The 24,679-nt window shown below is 41.5% G+C and overlaps 1 protein-coding gene across 1 annotated transcript in view; it reads right to left on the reverse strand.

Moving 5' to 3' along the window:
- Nucleotides 1-1,480: 1,480 nt before the first annotated feature.
- METTL16 (methyltransferase 16, RNA N6-adenosine) overlaps nucleotides 1,481-24,679 on the reverse strand; it is a 60,980-nt gene continuing 37,781 nt past the window's right edge. Inside the window, exons 7-10 of the mRNA XM_069603123.1 lie at nucleotides 13,193-13,262; nucleotides 12,384-12,473; nucleotides 3,253-3,426; nucleotides 1,481-3,131 (exon numbers count right to left, since the gene is read on the reverse strand). Of these exons, the coding sequence (XP_069459224.1) occupies nucleotides 2,508-3,131; nucleotides 3,253-3,426; nucleotides 12,384-12,473; nucleotides 13,193-13,262 (958 nt within the window). The 3' untranslated portion in view covers nucleotides 1,481-2,507. The remainder of the gene's footprint in view (nucleotides 3,132-3,252; nucleotides 3,427-12,383; nucleotides 12,474-13,192; nucleotides 13,263-24,679) is intronic.

Genomic DNA, 24,679 nt, shown 5'->3' on the forward strand with positions numbered 1-24,679 from the left:
ATCTTTGACTGCACCAAGCCTCAAACCTGGGGCACCAAACATACACAGACATAAGATACCTCTTATGTGCTTCCAGGTCCACAGAGGATTCTCTGGGAATCCCTTTTAAGTACTAGACTTAACCAAGGCTAATACTGAGGCTGAAATACATCGTGAACAAGTGAGGAGGATAAATAATACACTCCTGTGACAACACGGAGGAAAAAAGCATAAAGTGAATAAACAGAATGAACACAACCAAAGTTGAACCCCACACACTCACACACCCCATCTATAGAGAGAGATTAGTGACTGGAAGAAAACACCGAAACACCAACAGTGGCTATGCTCCCGATGGCTGAGACAAGGGGTGACTGAAGCTGCTTCCTCCGTTCACCTTTCCAAATCCTTAATGAGCACGTACTACTCCTTTACAGTGAAACAAACATGCAGACAGTGACGGCTTTACTGACTGAAGAGTTGTTACCTACCTCACTTATCCTAAAATTTGACCAAGACAGAAACTAGGCTTGGGTCCAGCATACGACTCCAATGTGTCATGAGAGGTGAGGAGAGCAGGATGGTGTGGGTGGATGGAGGAGATGGCTGGCCCACTGGAATCCAAGGCCCTGTGCTGAACCTTGGACTCTGTGGGACCCTGGGCATTAAGTTCGCTTTTCCTGTCAAAGGCTAACCAGCATAGCGGTTCCTAATCGCCAGTGAGTCAGTAGCTCCTCTCTCTAAGTCGGGGACCCTTCTCTCCAGGAAAAAACCCAAACATGTCCACAAAGCCTTTGGAAATAACCCAGGAGGCTCTGGGTTCTCCAGAGGTCCATGGACCAGCTTAGAACACTGGTTGGTTCGTATGTTCTCTTCGGCAGCTCTGTCTCCACTGCCACGGGGAGGCATGATATGGTCCTATTTCTGTTTCCAGTATCTTTGCTGAAGGACTGGTCTAGCTGCTGCTAAAGTATGCCAAGGTCATCAGTTTTATGCCCCAACCAACAGCCACCTTTCAAAACTGTGGCTTAACTACTGCACCGCAGTTTTCTTTGCAGACAGTAAGAAGCAATGGCACCATACTCAAAAATTTCAGGATAAACAGAACCCTCGGCTGCTGGTATAAAATCAAGCAGTGAAAGTCAAGCACAGAAGAGGGTAACCGAGACAGCAAGAGGAAAAAAGAGAGACACCTTTCCCAGAGGTATTCCTGCTGAGCCCTGGCAGCACAATTAGGAAACATGTTTTAAGAACACAGTTACCCTGGCCTCAGAGTTCTCCAATGGTAACAGCTAAACACAGAAGGGATTACAAACGAACTCCCGTGCCCAAACCATCTTTGATTAGCGATAACTTATCTGCCAATAGATGAGACTTTCTTAAGCAACTTACTACATGTAAGTATATCTTGCTCCATTTCTCATTTCCATCACCAATCACTTATCCATTCAAAGCCAAGAGAGTATCTTCCCCAACCCCAGGATTCAAACAGGACTGACAGTTTTCAATTCTGAGTACTCTTATATTAGCGCCACTTCAAACGTCAAAACAAATTAAAAAAAAAAAATCCACACCAGTCAGACTGCTACAAAACAGTTCTTTAAACAGGTTGGAGGGACGGGTATGGCTTCATTCTGCTGCACCGCCATTATGTCTGGCAGTTTTGCTTACCTAATTCTGTTTCTGAAACAAGCAACATCCAAAACAGACAAGAGTCAGGAATGTGCCGATTGTCTCCGACGTTTCCAGGCGCTCCCTGATCAGGCCTTCTTCCTGGCGTTACTGAGCTTTCTCTCCCTGACTCTCAAAGGCTAGTTCCTTTGCCAGGACTGACACAGGGGTCATCAATCGTATGTACCCAAAGTATTTAGACTTGAAAGTGACTTTAGAAGAGGGTATAGGGCTATCCACCCTGGTATACCCCCTCCGTGGGGTAGAGGGGAAGGAGGGCAGGGGTGAGAAAGTCACCCCTTCTCAGGAAGCAACCAAGGCTGACACAGAAGGCAGGATGCACTGTTAAGTTCTGACCAGGATCAGACTGCAAAAATAATCCTTTTGGCCTCAGAAAACCAGTCTGAAGCCAAGGTGATCAGCTTAGTGAAGTAATCAAAGTCACTCAGTCGTGTCTGACTCTTGCGACCCCATGGACTACAGACCACAAGGTTCCTCTGTCCGTGGGATTCTCCAGGCAAGAATACTGGAGTGGGTTGCCATTTCCTTCTCCAAAGGTGATCTGCTTAAAGTCAGGTTTAAATCCCTTATGAGTTTACCGATGGCATTTTGTTGATGCTGATCACAATTCTTTCTCTGAACTACCATACTACAATGCCCTGTAATTCTTTTTTTTTTTTTAAAGGAGGCAGGTGTTTAAAAATGGACTTAATTGTTGGTTTTTTAAGACAATTCCACATAATATTACTAGTGGGCTAATGATGGAATTCAGCTTGCCCCCCTCACCCCCCACCCCAGGCCACTCTTCAAAGCAAGCTGCTTTATAGAACTTTCCCAACTGTGCGATAATTTTGGAGTTAACTAGCAACAAGCCTGAAAATTTGGTTACGTATATAAGTACAAAGCTGGTTCATCAAATCCCTGTTCTGGCCCTCAACCCAGTGCATTTCAACTAAGGCGTCATCTACTTCCTTCTTAACGTTTATCAGACACTTGAATAAGTAACGTCCAGCCACTCCTTGGAGATGGTTCCCTTTTTCAGACACTGGGCTGCTGAAGGGCTCAGAAGCCTCGTGGTCCTGGGCTCCATTACTAGAGCCTTTACAACCTTCCAGAACCTCCATGTCCCCCTTTTCCTCACTCCTTTCATCCTCCGTGGGTTCTGGGTTTTCCTCCTGGGAAAGCGAGTCCTGGCTGGGGCCGTGGCCCCCCACAGTGGCAGACTCGCCTTCTGGCGGAGCAGGGCCCCCCCGGGCACTCTCCTGGGGACCCTGGGCAACATCCTGGCTGCTGCCAGACTCTTTGGGGGGAGCCTTTTTCTCCTCCAAGGCTTCGATCACGTCCTTGGGCGCTAAGGGCACTTCTCTCAGCTGTCTCACTCGGTCTCTTTTCTTCCTCCGTAAGTGAATCCAGGAGTTTTCTATGGCCGTTAGGAAAAGGCTGATTTCCTCCTTTCCACAGGGAACTCGTTTATGTTGGACCTGTTTGGAGGAAAAACAATTTTACAGATCACTTTTCTGCTCTGAAAACTCCTTTTTAAAAAAAAGAAAAGAAAAAAGATTATTTGTAAGTACTTCTTCAATGTGCTTATCAACCAGGTACCTTTAGATCAGTGAGGATTTTTTCAATCCATGTCGTCACAACCACGATGCCTTCCACTGTCTCAGGGCCCAGAGATGATGCTTTGAGGGCTAGTTCTTTCATCACAGACCCCAGGACTACAAATGTAATGGGCTTCCTTGGCTTCTCTAGTTTTCTTCGCTTACTGGGTGGTGACTGAAAGAAAAAGAGGGCACGGGAGAATAGGGGAAGGTCATCCAAATAATCAAATTTCATGCATTATAATGAATTCAGCTGGGGGAATCTCCATGACCTTTGCTACCAACTGTAGAGCCCTAAAAAAGAACACAGGCCTTGGCATGTTTAATACTTAAAACAACTGTGCCAAATGGGTTTATCATCTCCCCATTTTATAGGCAGGAAAAACTAAGATACAGAGCAGCGATGGAATCTGCTTGAGGTCACATGGTTAATATTTGTAAAGTTAGGATTTGAATCCCAAACCCAGGTATTTTCTGCCCGTGTTTTATCAGTACGTAACTCGTCTGATTACTAAATGTCCTTCATCTACCTGCTGTGCCCAAAACAGGCCGGTGCAACTATTTCTTTCAAGGCAACTCAAGGACCCCAAGGGCACTGTGTTCCTTTCTATCAAAAAAAAAAAAAAATGCATGGCTTAAAATCACCACTACGGAGCCCAAGTTGATACGTGCTGAGACTTGTTGAAAGAGAGCAGCTGGTGAGTGGCAGTTTGTGAGAACGACCAGGGCACCAGGATCGCACAGGCAGAAGAGGATGCTGAATCCAGGCACGTTAGGGTCAAGCCAGTGCCCACCTATGCACTGCCTCTTGGCTGGGGAGGGGACACTAGCGCCCACGAGGACAGTGGATTTGAAAGCTGATTCCACGTAGCTCAAGGCTGTCCTCTTCCTTTAAATTTCAACCTTGGAAAGTGAATTACACTCTTACCACTAGAGGGACTCAAGTTTCATTTTAAAAACCAAATGACACTGCTGTATTTAAAGCTGATTTCTTTCAAGTAAAAGGTTGCCCCCTGCCCTTTTTTTTTTTCCAGTTAGACTCTTAGCTAAGATCAGATAAATTATGGACACTTTAAGAGACTGACTTGTAAACAAATTTTATCAAAATTTGAAAATGAATTTAAGCTAATTCTAAAGTTAGGATCAAAATGAGTAGGATTATAAGAAAAGCTCAAAAAGAGACAATACCCAGTCAGCTTTGAAGATCTTTTCCTAAGAAGAAGCATTTGATAACTGTGTGGCTGTGAACCAGCAACAGAGCACCTAAGTACACACACAGTGAGGCCCAGCTACTGGGTGAGGCCTTGCAGGGACTAACTAGCAACTCCCTGACCCCACACACACAAGAAAATAGCCCGTTTATTCTATGCTAGAACACTTTAAGATGGTATTTCCTAGAAACAATCAACTTTTTCTCTTTATACCAGATATTAACTAATAAAAAAGGGAAGTTAAAGAATAGAAAACAAGCTTAGAAGAAAAGGACCAAAAACAAAGGGTGTGTGTATGAGTAAGAAACCTGCTCTTGAGAAATGAACGGCACACTCTAAGCCCTGAAGTCTGAACTTGCTCAACTAATGTTTCAGGCAAGATGGGACAAATTCATATGGGCACCAAGACAGCAGCATTGTTATTACCCAATTGCCCAACATAAGAAACACTTATGAGAGCTGAAACTTTGCACTGAGGAGCTTGATATATGATTATTAAGCTGTGGGTGAAAAAAGATGGTGGTATGTAGGAGCAGGATGGGAGACAAGAATCAAATTATTCTTTTCACTTCCTGACATCTAAAGCTGTTACCATGGAAAGGTCACCGTCACAGGGCCATCCCCGACAGCACACCAAAGGTCATCTACAAATATGGCTGGAAGGATAGCACCTCGTCTCTCTTTGGACAGAGGCGGGAATCATTTGTGCTCACAAATTCCAACCAGCAACATGAAGATATTGCTGTATCTGTCATTTCCTGCAATAGTCTCCTCCAAAAGTAAGAATGGGCTTTTCTAGAACTTAAAGGAGAGAAATGCACCCTCATCAAACTTAACAAGAGCTCTCTCAAGGACCCACTTTCAGAAACAGCAAAACAGACAGCTCGTTGCCCTGTTACACCAGAACAAAAATGAAAACTTCTCCATCTCATGTATGGCGCCTTTACCTTGCATCCGGGCTCCAATGTGCCATATATAATGGTCAATCAACAAATCTGGCATTTCTGAGGATTTTTAGTGAATTGTTTTCACTCTCTCACACACACATTCTCAGGATTTAGTTTTACTCTTGGCCATGTCTCACAGCTTAAGGATCTTAGTCCCCCAACCAGGGACTGAACCTGCACCTTTGGCAGTGAAAGTGCAGATTCCTAACCAGGGAATTCCCTAGTTTTAGTAAAACTAGGTAAGCACTCAAGAGACAGATAATTTATACTTTAGAAACTCTAAAAGCTTTTAAATGATTAAAGATTAACTTAAGTCTGGCTTACAGCAATCATTCCTCATCCTTTCTTGCTCATACTGAAAATTCTCGGTAGGCAGGGCCAGAGTAAAATACAGGAGCAAGTCCTAATAAATTAATAGGTAAATTCAACCCCACAGGTTCAACAGCAGGTAGTTTTATACCCTGCCACAACACTATTAAATAGAAGATGTCTGTTTTTCCCCAACTGAGATGATCTTAATTTGCTAATATGCTTTAAAATCTTAAACCACATATATTTTCAATGAAGAGTGCTATACTCAAACTGTCATAGTTTAGAAGACAAAGTAACAATTTAACACTTTAGAGCATAATTTAAAAAAATCAATAACGGTTAATTCAGTTTAATGTAAAAAACTAGAAGGTGAATTTACAACTGATTTTGGGTTAGAAGATGAACTACTATATCACCCAGCTGAAATTACAATGTGAAAGAAGTCTGGTGGGGAGTTATACATTCTGCAGAGAACACAGGCTTTGCATCTTTTACACTGCAAGGATTCCATGAATAATTATCAAAATGGTAGGAGCTTCAAGTGTTACCACACTGAAACCATGAACTGGACAAAAATAGTTCTTACATTTTTAAAATACATTTTACCTAGCAGAGCTGTCTTTTTTTTTTTTTTCTTTTAAAATATTTATATGGCTGCACATGTCCTAGTTGTAACATGCGAATTCAGCATGTGGGATCTAGTTCCCTGACCAGGGATCAAACTCAGGCCCCGTGCATTGGGAGTGTGGAGTCTTAAGAGCTGTCTTTAAATTGCTTAAATCTTCACTCTTCCTTTAATTTCTAGACCTCAGTGGTGCAACCAGTCAGAAGACTTTCAAATCAGGTGTTTTTGCTGATACAAATCTGTATAGCATTTGCATTCTGCTAAAGCTCTGCTGCTAACTACGGCTAAGGTAGAACACAGATCTCCCTCATATCTGCAGGACAAGAAGAGGGTCATTCACTAAGATCTGCTGAGCATGAAGCCACAGCTTCCTCGATAAGACAGAGCAGCTTCCAGAATGGTCTAGAGGGGAAAGGCGTGCTCCTGCCCACCACATGGGGATCTTCCCTGCTCTGCTACATTCTGAATGGCTACCGCTCCAGGTCCTCCAGGAACAAGCCGAGTGTCTGTGAGCTGTTATTCAGCACAGGCTACTATTTATGGAAAAACAAAGCCAAGGGGCCAACACTGACACCTGGTTGGAATACACACAAGAAGTGCACTGGGATGGACAGTCAGATCATCTTGCCTTTTACATATGTGTATCAGCCCTGCTGCCATGAAGTGGACTAAGTATTTTGCTCTCCAGAAGTGTGGCTTCTTTATTAACAGCCCAGTGGCATTTCTGTTGTTATCTAATCTGACTGGTTGCTGTTTTTAAAATGTCCTGTAATCATTCCTAGATATATGTAAAAACAATACAAAGCAAAAAAAAGGGAAGAAGTTATGTAGAATGCTACCTATCTAAGAAAGTAACTGTGTATTTTCTTATATTAACACAACCAACTTCACTATAAACAATGAGAGGATAAATCAGGAAATCATTTTAAAAGTGCCCAAGGAGAAGAGGAACTGACCGGGGTGAAAGAGACAAGAGAATAGAGCTAGACCTCTAACAGTATCCTTTTTGAGATTTGATTTTGAAACCATGTATGAGTATCTTTTACAATTACCAAACAAAACTAAATAGCATATACAAAAAAAGGCAATCCCTAAAAATACAAAGTAAAATGAAACACCTTTTGTAAATAAATACGAAAATAGTTATAGATGAAATAATGCACTCTAAGATTTACTTTAGAATCATCAGGGCAGCTCAACATTACTGGGACATCAAATACAGAGGCGGTGAGAAGGAATGGTGGGAAATGATAATACAATATATTTTACTGAGCACCTACTATATATATCAGGCACTGTGTTATGTACATTTAATCCTCAAAACCTGATGTGGTAGGTACTATCAGTAACCCCCAACTTACAGATGAAGAAACAAAAACTTAGAGAAGTAACCGGCTCAACCTAAAGACAGACAGTTTCTATATACTCTGCAATAGTTTTAGGGTAACCCACTATGCCACCGTTAAATCAAATACCAGAACAAACTATGTCAGAAGTAAGTTCATGCAGAATACAAATGACTGAAAGAGATAAATCCAGGGACATCCCTGGTGGTCCAGTAGTTAAGGCTCTGTGCTGCCAATGCAGGAGGCCGCGGTTCGATCACTGATCAGGGAACCAGATCCCGCACGCAGCAACTAAGATCCTGAATGCTGCAACTAAAGATCCTGCACACCGCAATTAAGACCAGCAAAGACAAACAAATAAATATATACAAAGACAGGTCCAGAGAGATGTCTGTGGGCTGCACGGTTAAGAAGGCTTTATGCAGAAGCTGGAATTGAACTGGGCTGCAGTGAAGGGAAGTCCACAGAAAGGATCAGACAGAGAAAGGCTGTGAGCAAAGGCTGTAATGACAGTCAGCAAAGACCCTGGCATCATGAGAAGACTGTGTAACTTCTAATACCGTAGAAGGCAGCACAATCAGGAAAACAGGGAGTGATTAGGATGGGTGAAGGTGAAGTTGCTCAGTCGTGTCTGACTCTTTGCGACCCCATGGACTGTAGCCTACCAGGCTTCTCCGTCCATGGGATTCTCCAGGCAAGAATATTGGAGTGGGTTACCATTTCCTGCTCCAGGGGATCTTCCCAACCCCGTGAACGAACCCGGGTCTCCCGCATTGGAGGCAGACGCTTTAACCTCTGAGCCACCAGGGAACGGAAGGGATAGAAGGGAAGTCAAAGACAGATTTGGGAGGAACAAGGAGCCACTGAGGAGCCATCCTTTCTTTGAAAGGCGAGCTCAGGATGAATCCAGGTGACCGTTGCATGAAAGGTGGCTGGGATGGGTTTACAGCAAGGTGCTGAGGGGCTGCTGAGTAGGTAATACCTGGTTAGACTGGAACAAAGGGCAGTCCTTGGGCAGCACAGTGACTTAGGGCTTAGGCTGTGAAATTGGACTAAGCAAGGCCTCAACCCGACTTTTTAGAGTCTCCAGTTTTCGTCATCTAATAAGTGAGGATAATACCACCCACTTGATTATTGTCAGGTTTGAATAAAATAACAATGTGTGTGAAGCATTCACATCACAACAAAGACTATCTCTGGTGCTTGAAATCTACTATACCAATTAACATTATGCTTGCAATGCTGTTCCTCAGTAGAAGTTCTACATCATATTCCTTTTAACACTCAACAAATACTCTATGCACCAACTATGAGTCAGACATTGACAATTCCTCCTCCATGAAGTCCTCCCAGGCTGAACCATTTTCTTTTCTGAATGGCCTAATTCTCCACCATTCTGGTTCCTACCATTCATTTCAGTACTGACTCATATGAACTTTTGTATCCATACTTCTCTTTCGTAAAACTAATCATTTTAAGTGATAGGAAATGGTATCTTATTTCTTTGGTATTATCACAGTGAACGTCACAATAAGAAAAGTAACAAGAGAAGGAGCCTTAGCTTTGGTTTTGCTAAACAGCTCAGATCCCTAACCATCACATCTGTTTTAGAGCATAGTTTATAGTCTGGTATAGTACTGGTTTTTGAACCATGTCCTTCCCAACCCCGCCCTTTGCCACACTGAGCAGCTTATGGGATCTTAGTTCCCCAACAGGGGACTGAACCGGCACCCTCAGCAGTGAAAACACAGAGTCCTAAACATTGGACTGCCACAGAATCCCCTCTAACTATGTCTTAACAGGGGAATTCTCTCAATAAATAAAATCAATACATAATACTGACAAAAGCAGATCAGAGATCTGCTGATGAGATCTCTAAAATGAGAGAGAGCCCTGAAGTACCAACCTGTCTCCAAGTGTCATCCCCTGAGCACCTACACAGAATCCCTCCTCTATCTGGAATTAGTTTGAAAACATGTGAACTAGGAAGTGGAGCACTGTCAGAAGAACCCCATTGTGACACTAACAAGGCTACCTAATTAACTTGACCCCTTCCCTCCATCTGTTCTCCAGAAAGCCCTCTAGTTATGACTCCCTGGACAAGAAAGACCCAGGCTCAGAGGAAATGTTTTGAACAGAGGGAGCTCATTTTTAAAACCAGAGTTCCTGGGCAATGCTCAGACCAAGAGTACATACCATTTACTAGAGTCACATTATTTCCCCTTTTTCTTTTAGCAAGTGTCAAACTTCTGAAAGCAAAGCAAAGCTAAAATAATGCCTTGAGCAATGCAAGAAGCTCGGACAAAGAGGCATTCTAAATGGCTTGTTAAAGAACAGTCCTTATGATATGCTTCCTTATATTTGTCATCAGTTGGAAATGAACAGACACAATTTTATCAACACTAGGACTTGTCTTTTGGCTGTTAAAATAAATCCAAACAAGAGGAATGGGCTTAGTGTGGGCACTTGAATCAGCAGCAAATTAGAATTTTTCAGCATTCAGCATCAACAGAAGCAAGCCAGTAGGCCTGAGATAAGTGAAAACAGAAGTTGCCATAGTAACTTGCACATTTACCCTAAAAAGGCGGGAATGGGGGTGGGGCGGGGAAGTAGGTCAATGTTTCTGCTTAACCAGCTCCAGTCCTTGGCCTCCTCTCCTCACCTAAAGCAGCATGCTCCTCCCTCCCCGCCACAGCAAGGAGCAAGAGGAGAGAATGAGGTGACCACTTCAAAAAGCAGGGAGCAGGGAGAGGTCCAGGTAGCGAGAGGGAGAACCAAGAGGGCAGCCCACTGAAGCCCTCCTGAGTGCCCTGGGACCCCTGGGAGAGCAGCTGCTGATCACGGCCACCAGTGCTAAGAAACGGTTGCTGGGCTACCACAAATCAGAAATTGCCATTTTCCCTGTAGCAGTTTAAGTGCACCTAATGGAGCACTTGGGAATGCGTTATTAACAGCTTTGGGTTGGGGGCAGTGTGGAGGGGTGAGTACTCTGGCGTGGCAGAAGCCTGGGGCCCTTAGCAAGAGGCAGTCTTTCATGGCTGAAACTATGAACAGGGCTCGAGGATGACCTAAAAGACAGGAAGGGAGGGAGGAAGGCTTAGCTGATTCCTTTTCAAAGTAAGCTGGTTTTACTACCACAGAAACACAGTGCTCTTTGATACTCTGATCTGAAATAGCTGTTAATCCAAGAGGGCAAGGGTGTCGCTGGTCCCTGAGATGGCCTGGAGGGTGCCAGAGCTCATTATCAGCTCTTCTGCCTGCGGTGCCAACAAGTGCGGAAAGCAGGTTCAACAGAAAGCACTCGGAAACAGGTGCAGTTCCATTTTCCTGCAGCTGTTAGTGTCTGCATAGGGATGAGCTAGGGCATTACCAACGATTTTAACCATTTGGTGGGAAAGCCCTGGTATTCTTATTCTAGAGGATGACAGAAAGGATAATCCCTCAGGGAGGTCAAAAAAAGCACAACCATCTTTGGTAATCAGTGAGTATTTCAAACACTAACCTCTGGATACCCTACTGCAAGGCATAGAGGCAAGTCTGGACTTCCATCAGACAGGCCATCCAGACTTGACTAGGAAAACTTATGTCAAGCCAGCAGCACACCTAGCTGCAGAGTACAGGAAGGGAAGGCTCAGTTTCAAATCTGAGCTCATGTATTCAGAAATATCTGCAAATGGCCCCCTCATACTTCCACACATCTCTACTCCTCTGCCCTACAGGAGAAGGAAAGAGGCTCACAGTTACAGCAACACTTAAGAGACTCTGGAGAGAAAGCGTGGCCAAGACCGTGGGAGAGGAGCACCCAGGACAAACCTATGGTGTGGACAGGGGACTGGAGACAGTGAACAAGACCAGGTACGAGGCCTCCATAAATACTGTGGGCAGCAGCAGTTCAAGCTGAGCAACGTGTGCATGAACGTTAAGGCGGACCACTCCAGGCAACAAGAAGTCAATCCTTCTTCCAGGGAAAAAGTGAGAACAAACAGATGCTATTCGATTACCACCTCTTACGTAGCCTAGAAAAATTATTCCGGCTAACCAGTTCAGAAACATTTTTCTTTTGCATATAGTAGCAAGCACAGAGGACGAGAATTTTGTGGATCATAAAATTACAGAAGAATGTTCACGGTCAAGCACATGCAAAGTAGACAAAATAAGCTAATGAACTATATCACCCAGCTTCAAAACTCATCAATATTCCAGTGCTCATCTGAAAGTCAAGACAGGACCCTTTACTCAAATGATCTCTGAGTTTTACACATCAAAAGCCTGCAATCCCAAATGGCAATTTCTACATCCACAGGAACCCGGGGAGACAGCTACTCTAGGAAAACAGCAGTGATAAAAGAGAACAGACTTCAGTTTCAATTCTTCAGGAATGTCCAACAGAAAAATCATACCCACAAGGTGTTTGTATTTGAATTTTTTAATTGCTAAAAGATGCATTTCCAACTCATTTACATTTCCTGATTCAGAATCACTGAGTTGCACAGATTCAGAGAGAAAGGTTTTATGGTCACCACAGACAGCCTTCCAGGACTGTGCCTGGTATACAACCACTCTCCATTGTGATGTAAGCATTTGGGGCAAACTTCAGGGAAACAAGACAGTACAGATTTAATTGATTTATGACCTACTAAAACCCACCATGTACTGGATTTCAGCAAAGCTAAAGGAAGGTCTCAACTTACTGGTACTGTTACGTCATCATAAAAACTCCAAGCCAAAGCCCATCTCATTGTCCGACCCTGGCAGAATTCAGTATAGGTGACTTTAGGAACCTGAAACCAAAAATCACAGCATCGAATCATTCCATTAGTTCCACTAATATGTTTCTGGCTGCTGCCTCATTTTAAATTATAGGTTGGTCTTTCTTTTTATCAGTTAACAAAGGCTAACATCCAAAAACAGCTATGCCCAGCTGCCTAATAACCAATGAGTAAATCGTTGTTGTCCAGTCGCCCAGTCATGTCCGACTCTTTGTGACTCCATGGACTGCAGCACACCAGGCACCCCTGTCCCTCACCATCTCCTGGAGTTTGCCCAAGTTCATGTTCATTGCATCAGTGATGCCATCCAGCCATCTCAACAAAGTTGTAGGCTTTTTCCTTCCCATGAAACACGGGAGACAATTTATAGTTCCGGCTTCAAGGTTAGATGTATAAAACACTCAAAATGCAGCCCTTCAGAGAACAATTCAAACGTTCTCTTGTTTTCTTTTTTTAGGAAAGAGAGCCTGAAAAGCCTGGCTAGACAAAGCTATGTAGTCTCCATTTCAAGGCCTTAAAAAAAAAAAAAAAAAGGCCTTATTTTAATGATTTGCAAAAAGTCCCTACTAGCCCCAAAATTACATCATTAAAAAAACTAAACAAGCAATGGACAAGCAAAAATAAACAAAAAACACATTTAGAGTTTTTTGGTATACAGGAAAATTCTGTACTTCAAGTGTTCTACACCATCGAAAGTGGCTCACACTGGAATAGTAATGACAGAGCCTTACCCCTTGTATGCGAAGTTCTTCCTTCAGAGGAGCCAGGCTGCATTTCTTTCCCAGCATACAGCTATACCATCTGGGGGGAAAAAAAAAAGCAGCCAAGTCAAACATTGTTTATGTGGTTACATTTTTAAACCAAGCATTACTCAAGCCAACAAGATGAGAAGAGTAGCAAACAAATACTGAGTCAAGTTACAAGTGACAGAAACAAGAATTGTATATAATGGATTTAGGCAGAGAATAAATCTAGAGAAGGAAAACATACCCACAGCAACTGAAACAAAAAGTCACTTAGTTTCTCCAATTATTTCAGGGCTATATGTATGTAGAAAGAGAGAGGGGTATCACTTATAATGCTCAGAATGAACGCCATTCAGCTCTGGGACAGAAATTAGTTAATAAATAGCAAAAACAAGGATGCACACCTCCCTACAACATATTAAGACAAACTGTAAAATCTAGCATGACCTGTACTTTGAGATATGCAATCACCTGCAAATAACTTGAGAATATATATTGCACTAAAATTCCAACAGAACATGAAATCAGTTTTCTCTATAGCAAATACAAATCCAAGAGAGGGAGTATGAAGATGAAGCGAACTGGTTAAAACATAAAAGGACAGACTTTATCTCTTCTGATTATTCTAGAAAGTTTGCAAAGTATAAAATTTATACGGGGCTTCTGCTTCAGGCTATGACAGATTAATTAGTAAGAAAATTGCCAAAAGGAAACTGGACAAAATATATGAAACGATTTTTCAGAACTGGACAACTGCAGTGAAGACCTATGATCTCAGAGAGGAAAACAAGGTGAATCCCACAACTGCCAGAGCTTACTGCCTGGCGGAAATTTCCAAGCTGCAATGCAGGGAAGGGAAACTAAAATAGAACCCCCAAATCCTGCTGAATTGTTGAGACAGACTGGAGCTCAGAGAGTCTGAGGCAGTAAGAATTTGAAGAGCAAAAGAGAAGAGAAGGAGCTGCACAGGGAGAGAATTCTGGACGTCTGCAGAGGAGTTCCCTGGAATATTCTGCAGAATAACGATCTTGCGGGGCAGGGGGATGGGGGGGAGGGGGGGCGGGTGGAGGCTGAGGAAAGAATTCTCAGAAAACAGTAAGCTGAACTCCTGGATTCCAGACAGCGAGGACTTAGTTTTGTGGTTAGACAGCTAGTTTGTGGTTCTACTATCTACAGCAGAAAGCCCTTGTTAAAAAAAGCAGCAAGTAGAAGAATCCTGAAAAGGATGCTGCTTTTAAGGGGGCGAGAGGCTGTTCTGTATCTGCACTAATAAAGCTTACAAAAACAAGACCTGAAAAAGGATCCAACTGATCACAAGTAATCTAAGTAAGCAGTAAAACAAAGTCCAAAACTCATTAAAGGAATACAATGAAACAGAGCACCCCCACACATCAGATACACAATGTCCAGCATTTACTAAAAAAACTACCAGATATTAAAGAAGCAGGAAAATGACTCACAACCAGGATTTAAAAATCAATCATTAGAAACAGACGAAGAAATAAGATGATGGAATTAGTAGACGAGGACATCAAAACAGCTATTAGAAATATGTCCCATAATAAAACACAGACATGATGAGGCAAAGAGGGAAGGTATAAAAACCAAACAAAACTGTAAGACATGAAAATTACAATATCACAAATAAAAAATTCACTGGATTGGATTAACAGCATATTAGCCTCTGCAAAAGAAAAGATGTATGAACCTGAAGACACAGAAAAAAAAAATCTGAAATCAAGCACAGAGGGGGAAAAAAAGAAAAAGATGAAAAAAATAACACAGCACCAGTGACCAATGGGACAATATCAAGCTGTACACACAATCTGAGTTTCAAAAAAGAGACAAATGGGGGACAAAAAGTATTTGGAAAAAAAGATCAACATTTTTCCCAAACTGATAAAAACTATAAACATATATAAGTTCAATGAACTTCACACATTAGAAACATAAAACCATATTATATATTTAAAATACATAACCAACAAGGACCCACTGCATAACACAAAGACCTTTGCTCAATACTCTGTAACAACCTAAATGGGAAAATAATTAAAAAAGGACATGCTATGTATGTATATGATGTGTATAATGATGTGTATAATGGAATCTCTTTGCTGCACACATGAAACTAACACAACACTTAGTCAACTATAAAAGGTAGGATAAAAATTAAACCAAACCAAACCACACTACGGCACTTCATAACCAAAGTGCCAAAAAGCAGAGACAAAAAGGAAATCTTAAAATCAGGGAGAGGGTAGAGACTTTTTGTTCAAAAGAAGAGAAACATAAATATTTAATATCAACCTCTCATCAGAAATAATGCAAACCAGAAGACAACAGAACAACATCTTTAAAGGACAGAAAGGAGGAACTCCCTGGTGGTCCAGTGGTTAGGACTCCATGCTCTCACTGCCAAGGGCCCAAGGTTCAATCCTTGCTTGGGGAACTAAGATCCCATAAGCCATGTAAGAAGCAGCAAGTCACCACTTTGTCTTAACAAGAGCTGAACAAACTAAAAATCAACTCTTCTTAAATCCATGACAGAAGTACTCATAGGGCCTCTAAAATTGGAGACAGGCAGACAAATACAAAGAAGCAACAACTTACTAAGGCGGAAACCCACCAGCAAACATCTCCGTGGGAACAACCAGTGCTGAGGTAGAGAAACCTGCACTGAGACTGACAACTTGCCAGAGACTCAGCACTGACGAGTCTGAGAAATAAAAGCTCCAGGGGTACCCACTCACCAGGGACCCCATGCTTTTGTAAATATTATCTGGGAGCTTGACCAGGTTCTTATAGTGAGTAAAAGGAAAAATTCCCTTACGCTTCTGGCTGGGGGAGAGGAAAAGGAACCATTTTGAATTAGACTAGGGCATCCTGTTCTTTAAAAAGTCTGCCCCCAGGAGAAACCAATTAGCCAGAGTCTGACCTCTTGGGGTTTTATCAGATCCTGACTGACCCAGAGGAGGGATATCATCCAACTCCAGCATACTCTAGGCATCCTTTCCCACCAAAGCAGGGGAAAAAACTGAGAAGCATGTGTGTAGATCACAACCCAGAGGTACAGGGTCACTGAAGGGCTAAAACCTACTCAGGGGACTACAGAATGCTTTGGCATTACTGAAGACCTGTAAGAGCAGTTCCTTTGACCAAGGACATCATGTCTTCCTATTTTAATTATAAAACACACTAAAAGGCAAAAAACACTCTAACAGTCTGACAGGCAGAGAAACCATCAGAACCAGACATGGCAAGGATATTGGGTGTTATCAAACTAGGAATATAATAACTATGATTAAGATGCTAAGGGCCCTAACGGCTAAAGTAGACAGCATGTAAGAACAGATGCGTAATGTAAGCAGACAGAAGGAGATTCTAAGAACCGAAGAAAAATGAAAGAGATCAAAAACGCCGTAATGGAAAGGAACAAGGCCTTTGATGGTCTGATTAGTAGATTAGACACAGCTGAGCAAAGACTTTAGCCTGGGGATACCTCAATAGAACCTGCCAAAAGTGAAAAACAGAGAGAAAAAAAAAGCAACCAGAATATAATATTCAGGAACTGTGGGACAACTACAAAAGATGTCAAATCTGTGTAATGGAAATCTAGAAGGAAAAGAAAGAGAAAAAAACAGAAGAAATACCTGAAACAATAATGACTGAGAATTTCCCCAAACTAATTCGGTTAGATACTGAACCACAGATCCAGAAAGCTAACAGAACACTGAGCAGAAAAAAATATTCAGAAACTGCACCTAGGTGTATGACTTTTAATAAAATCAAAGATTAAAAAAATCCTCAAAGAAGCCAGAAAAAGATACACCTTACCTATAAATAAGAATTACATACAACTTGTGTTAAGAAACTATGCAAGCAAGAAGAGAGAAGTGAAATACTTATTTCAGACACAGCTGACTTCAGAGCAAGGCAAGTTATCAAGAATAAAGAGGGGCATTATTCTAAGCTAAAATGGGGACAGTCCTCCAAGACGACGTAACAATCCTTAATGTGTTTGTACTTAACAGAGCATCAAGCTACATGAGGCAAAAACTGATAGAGCTGCAAGAAGAAATAGATGAATCTTCTTTTAGAGATGGAAATTTCAATAACCCTCTATCAGAACGGACAGATCTGGCTGGCAAAAATAAGACAAGACATAGTTGAATTCAACAACACCATCAATCAATTGGATATAACTGACATATATAAACTATTCATCTTCTCAAGATCACACAGAATATTCACCAAGATAGACTGCTCTGAGCCCTAAAATACATCTTAACAAAGTTTAAAGGAATAAAAATCATACAACATCTGCTCTTAGTCCACAAGGGAATTAAACTTGAACTCAGTAACAGAAAGAGAGCTAGAAAATCCCCAAGTACTTGGAGATTAAACAATACATTTCTATATAACACATGGGTCAAAGAAGCTATCTCAAGAGAAATTAAACAGCATTTTGAACTAAATGAAAACGAAAATACAATTTGTTAAAGTCTGTGTAGTGAAAGCGGTGCTTAGAGGGAAATTTATAGCACTGAATGAATACGTAAGAAAAGAAAAATCTAAAATCAATCATCTAAGCTTCTACCTCAGGAAGCTAAAAGAATTAAATCCAAAGCAAACAGAAGAAATAAAAATTGAAATCAGGAAATCAATAGAGAAAAATCAATTATGTCAAAAGTTGGTCCTTTAAAAAGATCAATAAATTCAATAAGCCTCTAGCCAGGCTAAGGAGAAAAGAAAAAACAAAAAGAGAGGACACAGATTCCTAATATCAGAAATGAAAAGGTGCAAAGATAATCTTTTCAACAAGTGGTGCTGGAACTGGACATCATATGCAAAAAAAGCCCCAGAACCCAAAACTATACACAAACCTTGTATTACTTACAAAAATTAACTCAAAATGGATCACAGACCTAAATGTAAAACATAAAACCTAGACAATAATATAAGAGAAAATCTAGATGACCTTGGATTTGGCAGTAACAATGATTTAGATACGAACACCAAAGGGAGGATCCATGAAAGAAATAATTGGCAATCTCGACGTCATTAAACTTTGTGAAAGATATGTCAAGAGCGTGAAAAGACAAGTCACAGACTGGGAGAAAATACAGAACACCTATCTGTTATCTGAAATATACAAAGAACACTTATAAATCAACAATATGAAAACAACCAATCTGATTAAAATGAGCCAAAGACCCTAACAAGATACCCATCGAAGAAGAAATACAGATGACAAACAGGCATTTGAAAAGACGCTCCATATCATATGTCATCAAGGAAACAGAAACTAACAAGACACCCCTACACACCTATCAGAATGGCAAAAATCCAGGACACGACAACACCAAATGCTGGTGAGCATGCAGGGCAACAGGAACTCTCATTCTGTCAGTTCAAAGACGAAAAAGGTCAAGCCACTTCCAAATATACTCTTACCATGTGATCCAGCAATCGTGCTGCTTGGCATTTACTCAAAGAAGCTGAAAACTTACGTCCGCACAAATATATGCACACTGATGTCTATAGCAGCTTTGTTCATAACTGTCAAAACTTGGAAGCAATCAAGATGCCCTTCAGCAGGTGAATGGATAAATAAACTATGGTATGTTCAGACAATGTAATATTGCTGCTGCTGCTAAGTCGCTTCAGTCGTGTCCAACTCTGTGCGACCCAATAGACGGGAGCCCACCAGGCTCCCCTGTCCCTGGGATTCTCCAGGCAAGAACACTGGAGTGGGCTGCCACTTCCTTCTCCAATGCATGAAAGTGAAAAGTGAAAGTGAAGTCGCTCAGTCCAACTCTCAGTGACCCCATGGACTGCAGCCTACCAGGCTCCTCTGTCCATGGGATTTTCCAGGCAAGAGTACTGGAGTGGGGTGCCACTGCCTTTTATTTGGCACTAAAAAGAAATAAGCTGTTAAGCCATGAAAAGACATGGAGAAAACATACACACATTCCTAAGGTAAAGAAGCCAATCTAAAAATGCTACATAGTGTGCAATTCCAACTATACAGCATCTGGAAAAGGCAAAACTATAGAGATGGTAAAAGATCAGTAGTTGGGAGAGATGGTGAACAGGTAGAGCACAGAGGATTTTTTAAGGCAGTAGAAATATTATGTATATTATAATGATGCATAAATGTAAATATACATGTGTCCAAACTCACAGAATATACACCACCAGGATAAATCCAAATGTAAACAATGGACTCTGGGTGGTAACAAAGTGTCGAAGTAGGCTCATCAATTTTAACAAATGTCCCACTCTGGTGAGGGATACTGAGTGTTGGGGAGGTATAGGGGCAGGAGTAAATGGGAACTCTGTAATTTCCCCTCAATTTTGCTGTACCTTAAACTACTCTAAGAAATAAACCATGTACACCTGAAATTAACACAACATTGTAAATCAACTAGAATCCATTATATATATATATATATATATATAAAAGTCTAACACAAAAGAGAGAGAGAGACAAGAATGACCAACAAGCACACGCAAAGATGCCCCACATCACTGGTCATCAGGAAAATGCAACTTAAAACTAAAACAAGGTATCACTATAAAACCAATAGAATGGATACATTTTAAAGTAATGGCAACATCAAATGGAGTCAGCTGGAACTCTCATACATGGCTAGTGAGAATGGGAAACAGTACAGCCACTTGAGAACAGCCTGGCAACCTGACTCAGGAATCCTATTCCCAGGTATTTACTGAAGATAGAGGAAAACTTAAGTCCACGCAGACTTGTTTGCAAATGTTCACAGCGGTGTTATCCATACTAGCCAAAACCTGAAAAGGGTCCAAACATCCATCAACTGGTGAGTGGATTAACCAATTCTGGTAGATTCACACAATGGCATACTAAGCAATACAAAGGGAGACACTATGGATACAATGCATGTTACATGAGAGCCTGTTTTGCATTGGGTCATTTACAGTAATGAGGAAACAGCCTCAGGAAAAAAGTTTACTGTACTAACAAATCCTAGAGACAAGCAGAAATCGCCATGCAGGGTCACATGAAGAAGACACTAGGGTGGTCAGGAGGCAAACAGGAGTGAAGGGAGTGCTTAGGCCACGGCCTCTATTGGGGTTTTCTCAGGACAGGCAAGACAAGGCATGGGGTACAGTTTAGGATCAGCTAATGTGAATAACCTCCAAGGGCTCTGGGCTGTGAAAGGGTCCCCAGGCACCTAGCATCTGGCCCTGGGATGATCAAGCAAAGGAAGATGGCTTCCTGGGCTGAGGGGGCAGATAGAGTAGGGATCTCTCTGCCTTGCAGATCCAAGGCTCACTCAGGCTGGGTCCTTTGCTGTATCTAAGAATCGGTGAGCCCAGGGAGGGGCAATCTCCCCTAGCGAGAACAGTCAAAACCTCATAATACATAGAAAATTAAAAACATTTACAATACAAAGCTAGACACAAAAATCCATTTATTTAAAAGTCTAGAACAGGCAAAACTACTGTGATAGAAAAACCAGTGATGACTAGAGGTTAGATAGGGTAGGAAGAGACTGCAAAGAGCCACTAGGGAACTTTTTCATAGTGACGGAAATGTTTTATATCTTGACTATGGTGGTGGTGATGTATACATTTGTCAAGATGCAACAAATCATACACTTGAATTGGAGAAAGTAACCATATGCAAGTTATACCTCAATAAAGCTTACTTAAATATACAAACTTAAATATGATCTAGCTTGTATCTTCAGACATAAATACTAGTAAACAATGCAGTAATGCTTTGCATAGTTCTGGCTTTATAACACAGCTTAGTTACACTAGCAATACATAATCTGTATCCTCCTTTTTTCACCAAGCATCATAATTATTCCTGTGTCATTTGAAGTTCATCCAACTGCACATTATTTTTAAAGAGAAATTTCAGACTAAGGGGATACACACTCAACATTTACTTGTTTATATGCAAAGTAGCTATTGCTGCTGCTGCTGCTAAGTCACTTCAGTCATGTACGACTCTCTGCGACCCCAGAGATGGCAGCCCACCAGGCTCTGCCGTCCCTGGGATTCTCCAGGCAAGAACACTGGAGTGGGTTGCCATTTCCTTCTCCAATGCATGGAAGTGAAAAGTGAAAGTGAAGTCGCTCAGTCGTGTCCAACTCTTCGCGACCCCATGGACTGCAGCCTACCAGGCTCCTCTGTCCATGGGATTTTCCAGGCAAGAGTACTGGAGTAGGTTGCCATTGCCTTCTCTGCAAGTATCTACTGTGAAGGTGAATTTATAGTCACTAAAACTCAGGTGGATTTAAGAGCCTCTAAAATCACATGCCAGGTTAAACTTATAAATTGTTCTTTTTTTTTTGCCATTTTTATAAGTTGAAAATGGTTGAAGATTGGCAATTTCATATGGTTCATCTTACATTAAGTAATATAAATGAAAATCTTAATTATAAAAGCATGATAAATACTATTATACTGCTTTAGAAGTAGTATACATTAATCAGTACTTTGTTTTTATTGTTTATGGGTTCAAGAACAGGTAACAATCCTTATTTTTATATCATCAATCCTCTTCCAGATTTGAAAACACAAATAAATAGTTGTTCTACCTAAACTACTTTAAACAAACCTGGATAAATTTACTTAGAGCCTAATCTATTTCATTTGGCAGCTTTACAAGGTTTGGAAGAAAAAAAATATGGTCCCTTTAAGAAGGCAGTGTATAAATGGAGAAATCATTAAGCAGAATTAAAAGCCTTTCGTAAGTTAGGAGTAAGATGGAGAAGTTAAAAGCAATTCGTGCTTACACAGTAACAGTATAAAATAAGTTGATTAACACCTTTCCTTTAAAATTAGCATTCCTGAACAGATTAAAAAATTTTTTTCATTGAAGTATAGTTGATTTACAATGTCTTAATTTCTGCAGTACAGCAAAGTGACAGTTATATACATATATATTCTTTTTTTATATTATTTTCATTGTGGTTTATCCCAGGATACTGACTATAGTGTCCTGTGCTATACAGTGGTATTTTGCTGTTTATCCGCTTTGTAATAGTTGGCATCTACTACCCCGAAACTCCGACTCCATTCCTCTTCCACCCTCCTGCCCCATGACTACCACTGTCCTGCTCTCTGTGTCTGTGAGTCTGTTTCTGTTCCCTAAGTAGGTTCGTCTACGCCATATTTTAGGTTTCACATATAAGAGATATCATTCGGTGTTTGTCTTTCTGACTTACTCCACTTAGCTGAAGTACTCTCTAGTTGCATCCGTGTCCTTGAGACATGAGATGAGAATCACCAGAAGCCAAGACAAGTTCAACAGCAGAGAGAAAAGAAAGATGTTACAAACCTCCTCAGGTGATGAAAGGAAGCAAGAACTTCATAGAACTTCCCTGGTGACTCAGATGGTAAAGAATCTGCCTACCAATGCAGGAGACACAGGAGACGCAGGTTCGATCCCTGGGTTGGGAAGATCCCTGGACAAGGGAATGGCAACCCACTCCAGTATTCCTGCCTGGAGAATTCCATAGACAGAGAAACCCGGCAGGCTATAATCTTTGGGGCCGCAGAGTCAGACATGACTGAGCAACTAACACATTTGACAAGGCTTGTAATATGTCATTGGTACTTAATATAACCTTGGCAGAATTCATATTTCTTTTAACCCTTACTGTAACTTAAATGGGGTTCTCAAGGCAAGAATACTGAAGTGGTTTGCCATTCCCTTCTCCAGCGGACCACGCTTTGTCAGAACTCTCCACTACGAATACAAGAATACACAGAAGAACTTTATAAAAAAGATCCTAATGACCCACCCAGATAACCACAACGGTGTGATCACTCACCTAGAGCCAGACATCCTGGAATGCGAAGTCAAGTGGGCCTTAGGAACCATCACTACAAACAAAGCTAGTGGAGGTGATGGAATTCCAGTTGAGCTATTTCAAATCCTGAAAGATGATGCTGTGAAAGTGCTGCACTCAATACACCAGCAAATATGGAAAATTCAGCAGTGGCCACAGGACTGGAAAAGGTCAGTTTTCACCCTAATCCCAAAGGAAGGCAATGCTAAAGAATGCTTAAACTACCATACAACTTTTATACACTAATAAAGTAATGCTCAAAACTCTCCAAGCCAGGCTTCAACAAAATGTGAACTGAGAATTTCCAGATGTTCAAGCTGGATTTAGAAAAGGCAAAGGAACTAGAGATGAAATTGCCAACATCTGTTGGATCATAGAAAAAGCAAGAGAGTTCCAGAAAAAAAATCTACTTCTGCTTTACTGATTACACCAAAGCTTTTGACTGTGTGGATCACAATAAACTGTGGAAAATTCTGAAAGAGAAGGAAATACCACACCACCTGACCTGCCTCTGAGAAATTCATATGCAGGTCAAGAAGCAACAGTTAGAACTGGACATGGAACAACAGACTAGTTCCAAATCAGGAAAGGAGTACAGCAAGGCTGTATACTGTCACCCCGCTTATTTAACTTATATGCAAGTACATCATGAGAAACATTGGGCTGCAAGAAGCATAAGCTGGAATCAAGATTGCCAGGAGAAATATCAATAACCTCAGATATGCAGACGATACCACCCTTATGGCAGAAAGTGAAGAGGAACTAAAAAAAGCCTCTTGATGAAAGTGAAACAGGAGAGTGAAAAAGTCGGCTTAAAGCTCAACATTCAGAAAACGAAAATCATGGCATCTGGTCCCATCACTTAATGGGAAATAGATGGGGAAACAGTGTCAGACTTTATTTTTTGGAGCTCCAAAATCACTGCAGATGGTGATTGCGGCTATGAAATTAAAAGACGCTTACTCCTTGGAAGGAAAGTTATGACCAACCTAGATAGCATATTCAAAAGCAGAGACATTACTTTGCCAACAAAGGTCTGTCTAGTCAAAGCTATGGCTTTTCCAGTGGCCATGTATGGATGTGAGAGTTGGACTATAAAGAAAGCTAAGCGCCAAAGAACTGATGCTTTTGAACTGTGGTGTTGGAGAAGACTCTTGAGAGTCCCTTGGACTGCAAGAAGATCCAACCAATCCATCCTAAAGGAGATCAGTCCTGGGTGTTCACTGGAAGGACTGATGCTGAAGCTGAAACTCCAATACTTTGGCCACCTCATCGAAGAGTTGACTCATTGGAAAAGACTCTGATGCTGGGAGGGATTGGGGGCAGGAGGAGAAGGGGCCAACAGAGGATGAGATGGCTGGATGGCATCACTGACTCGATGGACATGAGTTTGAGTGAACTCTGGGAGTTGGTGATGGACAGGGAGGCCTGGCGTGCTGTGAATCATGGGGTCGCAGAGTTGGACACGACTGAGCGACTGAACTGAAACAGATACACAGATGACACCACCCTTATGGCAGAAAGCGAAGAACTGAAGAGCCTCTTGATGAAAGTGAAAAAGAGTAAATAAGTTGGCTTAAAACTCAACATTCAAAAAACAAAGATCATGGCAGGTGGTCCT

Source organism: Ovis canadensis, chromosome 11, assembly GCF_042477335.2.
Source record: "Ovis canadensis isolate MfBH-ARS-UI-01 breed Bighorn chromosome 11, ARS-UI_OviCan_v2, whole genome shotgun sequence".
NCBI lineage: Eukaryota > Metazoa > Chordata > Mammalia > Artiodactyla > Bovidae > Ovis > Ovis canadensis.